The 9897-nt window shown below is 47.0% G+C and overlaps 2 protein-coding genes across 2 annotated transcripts in view; one reads left to right on the plus strand and one right to left on the minus strand.

Annotated features, from left to right (window-relative positions):
* Positions 1 to 6569, plus strand: part of sh3gl3a (SH3-domain GRB2-like 3a) — a 28812-nt gene extending 22243 nt beyond the window's left edge. Inside the window, exons 5-11 of the mRNA XM_080539224.1 lie at positions 463 to 596; positions 778 to 936; positions 1664 to 1767; positions 1923 to 2044; positions 2221 to 2253; positions 2803 to 2862; positions 3605 to 6569. Of these exons, the coding sequence (XP_080395350.1) occupies positions 463 to 596; positions 778 to 936; positions 1664 to 1767; positions 1923 to 2044; positions 2221 to 2253; positions 2803 to 2862; positions 3605 to 3807 (815 nt within the window). The 3' untranslated portion in view covers positions 3808 to 6569. The remainder of the gene's footprint in view (positions 1 to 462; positions 597 to 777; positions 937 to 1663; positions 1768 to 1922; positions 2045 to 2220; positions 2254 to 2802; positions 2863 to 3604) is intronic.
* A 513-nt stretch (positions 6570 to 7082) lies between these two features.
* On the minus strand, positions 7083 to 8273 carry gjd6 (gap junction protein delta 6; the record flags this gene model as incomplete). The annotated part of the gene is made up of 1 exon (XM_080539223.1): positions 7083 to 8273. One exon carries the CDS (start codon positions 8271 to 8273, stop codon positions 7083 to 7085), a length of 1191 nt encoding a protein of 396 aa, XP_080395349.1.
* Positions 8274 to 9897: the final 1624 nt, after the last annotated feature.

Below are 9897 nucleotides of genomic sequence, written 5' to 3' on the forward strand. Positions count from 1 at the left end.
CAGGCAGCCAGTGAGATGAGGGGATGATGATGATTCTGTGAAAACCTGTGACTCCCTCAGCCACATTGCGACTCAACTCTGACACCTGGTGGAGAAAATATCAGACTTTCCTCAAGCCTTATTGACTCATTTACATTTACATTTTTGGCATTTAGCAGACGCCTTTATCCAAAGCGACTTACAGTAAATATATTTGACTAAGTAAGTGAATCGTCTAATCACCAGTCAGCAGGAAAAAGTAATCTGCGCTCGGGGCTATGGGGCTATTGGCAATCGTCGTACTAACTAGAAGAAGGAAGAATTCTTTCTTCTTTTTTCTTTTTTCTTATTGACTCCCATTTACTTCCACTTACAGACCAGTCCAGCCAACTGCTTCATGAATATTCTAGTTGTTCCTGACGCCATCTGGCTGTTTGAAGCGTGTGTGGCTGAATGTCCTGCCCGGTCTGTTCCTCTCATCAGGTGGTGCGTTGGTCGATATGGGTGAGGCCATGAGGCAGATGGCCGAGGTGAAGGATTCTCTGGACATCGGCGTCAAACAGAACTTTATCGACCCCCTGCAGACAATACAGGACAAAGACCTGAAGGAGATCACGGTCAGTAGGAGCCAGGATGTAGGCTAGACGCCGCCCCTTTCTGGAGCCTGCCAATCCAAAACCAATGTCTCGGTCGTTTTTTCCGACTGTCATGGAGTGGTTTTGGAGTGTGTATTGATTTGTTTCTCTCTGTATCTCTGTCTTAAGTTAAGTTGTCATCATCATCCCCATGTCTCTGCAGCACCATCTGAAGAAGCTGGAGGGGCGGAGGTTAGACTTCGACTACAAGAAGAAGCGGCAGGGGAAGATCCCGGACGAGGAGATCAGACAGGCGGTGGAGAAGTTTGAGGAGAGCAAGGACCTGGCGGAGAGGAGCATGTTCAACTTCCTGGAGAACGACGTGAGTGGGCTGATACGGGTACACCAGTACACATACTGGGACGATACTGGTACACCTGTACACATACTGGGACGATACTGATACACCTGTACACATACTGGGATGATACTGGTACACCTGTACACATACTGGGACGATACTGGTACACCAGTACACATACTGGGACGATACTGGTACACCAGTACACATACTGGGACGATACTGGTACACCTGTACACTTGCTGGGACACCTGTACACATACTGGGAATACACATACTGGGACTTCAGTACACATACTGGGACTATACTGGGACACCAGTACACATACTGGAACACCAGTACAGATACTTGGTACTGCTCATTAGCAGTAAATCCCTGGACAGGTTCAAACAGAGTCGTCATAACATCACATAATGGATGCCGTTGTACAAAAGCAGGCAACAATTAACCCAAATACAACTACACCGGGGGAGGCTGACGTAGGTAGAATACAGAGGACGGGGCTCATTGCAAATGCATGGAACGAAATGAGGAATGGTCCTCCGATTTCTACCTCCACCAGCCTCCCCTGAACTACACTACTACACATTCCCGCTGGGACGATACACACTGAAACATTTAGACACTCGCTGCAACGTAAGTCGCTTTGAATACATTATTATTATTATTATTATTATTATTATTATTATCATTATTATTATTATTATTATACATCTGATAGTGTTGTGTACCGTGTTGGTCCCCTAGGTGGAGCAAGTGAGTCAGTTGACAGCATTGATCGAAGCAGCATTAGACTACCATCGCCAGTCCTCTGAGATCCTGGAAGAACTCAGCACCAAACTACAACACAGGTATCCTATAAGGACTGTCCCTCTGTCCACGGCACGGTTCATCACAAGTCAATCTGTTAAAAGGGGACTCTATAGTGACTCCTAACCCTAGGCCTAGTCCCAGTCCTAGTCCCAGTCCTAGTCCCAGTGTATAACAGCCTCTGACCCTTCCGCAGGATGTCCACAGCCAGCAGTCGTCCCAAGAGAGACTTCAAACCAAAGCCCATAATGACCAGCATCGATACCATCGACAGCCAGCACAACGGACTATCATACAGCGAATCAATCAAATCATCAGGTACTCTCACGCTGCTTTACGCTTTAACAGAACTCAAATACTCGGTGTGCTCTTGGACCTTGTTGACTTGTTTACCGTTGGCTGGTTTGGTGTGATGTTTTAGCTGAGTCATCATCCCACACCATTGTTTTTGTGTGAGTCACGAGTCGTGATTATCTTTTATCGTTCGTTCACAGACGTCCAGTTCAACCACACAGTAAATGGAAAAAGTAGGTATACCTCCCAATGATCTCACCCAACACACACACACACACACACACACACACACACACACACACACACACACACACACACACACACACACACACACACACACACACACACACACAGGCAGCTGTCAGACCAAAAACCACACTAATTCATAGGCAAGATGATGCCACAAGAAAGGGCTGGTAACTGGCTATTAATATTTCCCCCAAAATCTGTGATTAGTAAAAACACGGAAAGAATACTCAAATAGATAATGATGCTCCACAATGGGAGAGATGGGACCTATGTGTCTCTACTGCCCCCTGGTGGTGCAAGTAGGCTGTAGAGAGGGGGTAGTCCCTGATGATAGTAGCCTCTTCAATAAATAACTCAAAATCAAATATTTAGAGTTTACGGGATTGCTGACTGCATGTAAGTGGGTGTCAGAAGTTGCATGGTTATGTATGTATGTATGTATGTATGTATGTATGTATGTATGTATGTATGTATGTATGTATGTGTGTCTGCTTGCCTCATTGTCCATCTTCATGTCTCCATTTTCCACTCAGCTGATCCATTCAACTCTGTACCTCTGTCCTGGCCAGAAAGTCCCACTCCAAATGGCCACCGTGAGTAACACACACACACACACACACACACACACACACACACACACACACACACACACACACACACACACACACACACACACACACACACACACACACACACCCACACACACACACACACACACACACACACACACACACACACAAACACACACACACACATTTTAAATGCTTTATTTATGTCCACATAAATGTACAATATCTAAAGGACATAAATACTATCAGTGCATTTTGACATTATGAAAACAGTCAGTTACAGTAGTGCTGAGCCAACAACCAGTTATGCCGACACACAGTATGTTATTCACACTAAATGATGATTACAGTGGATTGACAGATACAGTATCAATACTGTAAAACAGACAGTATTCAGCTCATGGGTACAAGAAGCACCACCTTCTCCACACACACACAGACAAACACACACACACACACACACACACACACACACACACACACAGCAGTAAGCCTACTAACTACACCAGCTTACTCATACTTTTACATCATGCCTTTGTTGGGTTAGGCTTTATGTCTTTTGTCGTCATGGTCCCAACTGCTTTCTGATTTGGTGCATGGGTAAATACTCGCGATTTACAGATGGTACAGATGCATAGAAAATGCACCTCTATGCAAACAATAATAGACTTTTATCTATGGATTTGGTCTGATGTCAACTCTTTCCTACCCCTGTCCTGCCTCCCTCCTTCCCTCCCTCCCTCCCTCCTTCCCTCCCTCCCTCCAGAGTCGGAGCCGATGGACCAGCCGTGTTGCCGTTGTCTCTATGACTTTGAGCCCGAGAACGAGGGCGAGTTGGGCTTCAAGGAGGGTGACATCATCATCCTCACCAACCAGATCGACGAGAACTGGTACGAGGGCATGATCAACGGAGACTCAGGCTTCTTCCCCATCAACTACGTAGAGGTCATCGTCCCCCTGCCCCAGTGAGACCGCCTAGAGAGGCTAATGGTTAGCCTCCGGCAACAACAACACATCCACCACCCACAGCCTCCGAATTCTACAATCCAGCCCCACGCAGCCTCAACTGTCAGCCCCTCAGCCCGTCTGCCTCCAGCCCGTGTGCCTCCCTCCCTCCCCAGCCCTCTGCCCCCCATCCCCTTACCTCCTAGTCCCCAGTCCACTCAGCCACTCTGCCCCTCTGCCTCCATCCTTCAGCCCCACAGCCCTCAGTCCCTCTGGCCTCCCTCTCCGGTCCCCAGCCCCCCTGCCTCTCCCCTCAGCTCCCGTCTCACCCACCATAGACTCATAGGAACTCATGTGAAATTCAGCTATACTTCACGATGCACACAAGACATTCCGGTTGTCAGTTTCAATGTCCTCTGAGGTCGACAAGGCCTTGCTTTCCCCATAGACACTGAACGAGTGTCCATCTTATTTCACTTTTTTTTTTTTTACTTTTGTTTATTTCCATGGTTTGTGATAGGTGAAAAAACAGGGTCCTCCCCCAAAGAGTGTTTCAATTTCAAGCAGGTGACATTCAAACAAAGAAACAAAAAAACATTTCAAGGTGAAAACCACTGTGTTTGCATTTCACAAAAGTCATCGTCACTCTCAGTTTTCAATGATGAAATTATGAGAAAAACATTTCTGCCGAGACTTTTGGAACTACTGTAATACTGGTGGTGATGTATGCAGTGCCCTATTTATGCCTCCACCACTTGATTAGGACCAGCCTGTGTTTCTTGATGTTGAGCTAGGTTTGGTTTGTCCTGCTCTCTGTCTCTCTGTACCTCTCTCTCTTTCTCTATCACTCTCTCTCTCACCCTCTCTCTAACTCTCTCTCTCTCTCTTCTCTGGTGTGGACTAACTCTGCCTGGCTGTCTGCCTGCTGTGCTCTTAAGTGTTGCCCAAACACATCTTTTAAAACTGTGAGGAACTGAACTGAACTGCAACTCTTTTGAATGTCCTTCTCTCTCTCTTTCTCTCTCTCTGTCTCTCCTCCTCTCTCTCTGTGTGTGTGTGTGTTTACATGGTATGGTCTGACTTATTGTGACTCTGACTCATAGTACGGACCGTACCACCTGCTCTGTCAGATAGGGGTGAATGCCTTGTCTCACTTGACTGTTTAAGTGCTTTTTAAATGTTGTTTGTATTGCACTGAAGCTTTAGGTTCTACCGCACACCTACAGACATGCACATATTATGTTGGCTTGTTTGTTTCCTTCAAGCATTGCACTTTCTATGTCCTTCACAGTTAGAGGAAATACTTCTTCTGCCATATCAGTCCCGTCTGTTATGTTATCCCGATGGTAAATGTATGGGTTGATATGGACCATGATGTACTTTGTACTGTAGACGTAGTTTGAAACAGTTTGTCCGCCATTTTAGTGTAACGTTAGTTCACTGTTGTAGATTGAATAATGTCAACATTACAGATGTTTATGTGTTCACAGCTTACTAGGGCAAGAAGGAATCTGCAGGGGCCCTTAGAAACGGCCCTTAGAAACGGCCCTTAGAAACGGTCTGGACTAAAATTTCCTGTGGAAGGAATTCCAATCTAATAGAATTTTAGATTAATTCCATTCAGTGTTAGATATATAGACAACACTGTCAAGATATTCAGATATTCTGATCTGAAAACTCCCCTACAGATTCAGTCTGGCATAGTGGTCTCCTGTGCTTATCAGTGCTAGACCTGTTGGAGTGTCTGTGTAGCCCGGTAGTTTAAGTTTAACTGACTATAGCCATAGTTTTTGTTGTTAAAAACACCAGACAAAATAGAAGGGAAGTAAAACCCCAGAATGACTTAACAACAATGCCATAAAAAACAAAACTTTTTAAATGATATGTTGTTTTTATTTCGTTTTCAAAAAAGAGCCTCTAGTGTACAGACATTCCAATTTCCTATTACCCAAATCTCAGGGTTGGGTTTTGCTACCAAATACATTCACACATTCTCAATCCTGTATTATGTTGAAATCTTCTGTGGACCACCTATACTAACTAACTTAACAACTTGGGGGGAAATAGACCCATGTCCAAAGGTAATGTATACGTTGTTGCAACTATAGATGTTAAAAATTGCATGATGTTTTTTTTTTTTTTTTACATTGTAACCATGGATTTCATTGTGTGAGTAAAACCAGTTGAGATGTTGTAGGAGCTAGCACAAGAAGATAGCACGGCCTTCATTCTCTATCAGTGGAGGCTGGTGGAGGTAGAAATCGGAGGACGGGCTCATTGTAATGCATGGAATGGAAGAATTCATCAGAATGCTATCAGACGTGTGTTCTACCTCCACCAGCCTCCTCTGCTGTGCTCCTCTCTCCCTCTCTGAGTGGTGTTGTTCACCCAACAGACTGCCCTCTCTATGTCAAGGACTTTACAAAATCCATTCACAAATGGAAAAACCTTCAGTGAAATAAGTTGTACGTTGATACTTCTGTAATACTGCTGTCTCTGTGTGTGTGTGTCTTGTGTAATGAAAATTGCACATATAGAGCGTATAGGATGCCATGGACACAGACGCATAATACTATATCATGAGTAAGACGACAGACACTTTAACACTACTGCAGGACACTGTCCCGTTACACTGTAAAACTGCTTTACTTTACTTTGTTTACTTTCCAGCTCTGAAACGACTCTGCAGTATTCATTTTACAACAAACTTAGTCCATGGAAACTGGCTGTACAACAAACCTCTTTTATTGTCTTTAATTTCTTTTCTGTAGCATAATTTATACAAAAGGTGTTTTATAGATGTTGTAAATGAATATATTAATACATAGTATATTGCGTAAATAAATGAAAAGCAAAAACTGAGCTGTTTCGAGCTTGATTTTAGTTTATTTATTTATTTATTTTCAGTTGCTTGCTACCACACTGCACTGTATTGTCTTGTCTGTACAGGATTTCCTATGTTACCCACAGTTGTAGTCCAGGGAATGCATTGATCTCCATTCAGGAAGTTTAACAAAATCCTCTCAAAAGTAGTGGACACATTCACAGAGTGTGAATTAGATGGAATAGGAGCATTCTCCACAGAACTTTTAAATTCAGGTAAAACTGACCCCTGTAGTAAACAAACTTCATATCTAATACACACAACATATAATGTCCCGTTATAATTTTCTTTCTTTTAGTGGTTTCAGGTTTTAAGACTCACCTCTTGGCTATTAACTTTAGACCAGTTTTTCCTGTTCTGGGCTGATTTCGATTGGATCAAATCTATTTGAATAAACATTCCTGTTCAAAAACATTCATATCCAGACCTCCGCGCTCCTCTGCTTCGACTCCATACCGTCCCTCTTGGTCTTCAGGGGCTGAATCTCTCCTCGCTGGAGGTCCTGGTTCTTGGGCAGCTGTAGCCCCGTCTCTCCACCCGTCTCGAGCTCCTTAAACGGGGAGCAGTTCCCAGCGCAGGTCCAGTCGGGCCGGTGGTCCACCACCAGATCCAGGGTGGGCAGGGACGTCGTACTGGTAATGTCCCTGAATCCCAGCGTGGACGTCAGAAAGGGGCTGTCTGGAGCGAAGGTCTCGTACCCTCCTCTCCTCCCTGGGTAAGCTCCCCAGGACGCCCCCTCCCTGAGCTTCACCGAACTCCTGATCTTCTTCCAGCCCAGGTGGTTAAGCTCCAACAGGTTGAGGAGGATGCAGAAAACCCCCACGCTGAACATGAAGAGCAGGAAGATGGTCTTCTCCGTGGGTCGGGAGACGTAGCAGTCCACCGGCTGCCGGCAGGGAGCCGTGGAGCACAGGAAGTGGACGGGCACGTTGAACCCGAACAGCAGCCACTGGGCCACCACGAAACCCACCTCCAGAACCGCCCGGACGCACACGTGGAACACGTAGTACATGGAGAGAACGCCTCCGGTTCCTCCGGACCCCCCGTGTCCCGGTCCGTTCCCCTTCCTGTGGACGCCGGGCCGGACCTGGGCGAGTGTGGCGCTGGGATCTCCTTTCTGGAGGCTCTGGCCGCCGATGCCCTCCAGCACGTCGGCCAGGCTGTGGCCCAGGTGCCTGTGCGAACGGACGGAGCAGCTGTCGGAATCGCAGCTCCTGTCGAAGGCCTCTCGGCCCCTGTCTCGACCCGCCTCGTCCGCTGGGATGGCCCCCGGCCGCTGCCCCCCTTGGGCGTGGGGGAGCTTGGAGAGGTTGTGCCAGGTGTAGATGATGAAGCAGAGGGAAGGAGTGGAGACGCTGATGATGTGGAAGACCCAGAAGCGCGGCTGGGAGATGGGAGCGAAGGCGTCGTAGCACACGGTGGCGCAGCCCGGCTGGAGGGTGTTGCACACGAACATCTCCTGCTCGTCCGCGTAAACGTCCTCCGTGGCCACGGCGACGATGAGCAGGCGGAAGATCACCATCACGGTGAGCCAGAGGCGTCCGATCATGGTGGAGTGCTGGTGGACGGCATCCAGGAGACGTTTGAGCAGCGTCCACTCCGTCATGTCGGCCGGCCGGCTGCCCCTGAAGGGGACGAGCTGCCTTGAGTACAGCAGTCTGGGGAGATCCACTCCTTAACCCCCCCCTCCAACCACGGCTGTCGACCTAATCTAAGGCTACCTCTGAAGAGGACCAGACCAGCTATCCACCGTACCTACCTATATCCCTGACTGGAATGAAATGCTGTAATCTTACATATCAACTGACTATCCCTATAGCTAACAGAATCACTCTATCTGTCCCTAACAGAACCACTCTATCTGTCCCTAACAGAACCACTCTATCAACAGAACCACTCTATCAATAGCTAACAGAACCACTCTATCCCTATAGCTAACAGAACCACTCTATCCCTATAGCTAACAGAACCACTCTATCTATAGCTAACAGGATCACTCTATCCCTGACTAACAGAATCACTCTGTCCCTAACAGAGTCACTACTCCTGCATCCACTAGCCGTGGCTCTACTGATATCCCCCTCCCTGGCCAAAACCTCGTCCTCCAGCCCTTTCTCCACTGAGGACAGGCAGGGTGCTGTGGCCTTAGAGGAATGGAGCCATCGCAGGAGTATGCCATCCCATCCCAGCACTCCTTCAGAGATAAGAAAGGGTACCACTACACACACACACATACACACACACGCGCACACACACACACACACTCTCACACACACACACACACACACACACTCACGCACACACACACAAACGCAAACACACACACATACAGACACACAAACACTCACACACACAGAAACACAAACACACACAGACAGAACCACAAACACACAGGAACACAAACACACAGACAGAAGCACAAACACTCACACACACAGACAGACAGACACACACACACACACACACACACACACACACACACACACGCCAGCTGGATGGCCACTTGACATGTGTCACATGGGGTGCCCTCTCTCTCTCTTGTCTTCAGGGTTCCATTTTAAAACTCTTCTGAGAGACGGCACTCACTCTTCTACTAGAGGACTCTCTGATAGTGCCGGCTGATAGAACATTCTTTATAGATTACTCCTATGCTGAGGATAGTGGCCTTCTCCTTTAATGGACAGGCATTTCTACATGTTATCCTAGATAGAGAATGAAAATGTACGCGCACACTGAAAACCTATTAGTGTCTTTTGGATACTTATCATCTTGATGAAAGTGACCATGCAGACAGGCAGGGTCCAGCCAGGGTTATAGAGGCGGTGACCCAGACAGGGCAATTTGCTTTGAACTCTACGGTATGTGGACCCACGTGGAAGACTTGATATATCGAAGAGGGACGCTGTATAAAATCAGCTTTCATTGAGGAAGTGCTCACTTAGGTTCCCCAAAACGTTGTCAGAAAGTGTTCTGTGAAGTGGTTAAGTGTGTTCTGGTCCTTGTTGTGACTGCTCCTCTCTGACCACCTGCCAGTCCTGGTATCTCTGGTTTAAAAAAAGACCCTTGAAAGGTCCAGACCATCAAATGACTGAGCACACGAGATAACACACTTACTCACCCCGTTTCCTTACATCAAACAGCCCGGACTGTCTGGGTTAGGGTTAGGGTCTCTCTGTCTCTAACCCTGGTTGGCCCTGCTTGTCTGGGTCCCAATATCTGGGTTCATGAAT

The sequence above is a fragment of the Nansenia antarctica genome, assembly GCF_963989245.1.
Source record: "Nansenia antarctica genome assembly, chromosome: 9".
NCBI lineage: Eukaryota > Metazoa > Chordata > Actinopteri > Argentiniformes > Microstomatidae > Nansenia > Nansenia antarctica.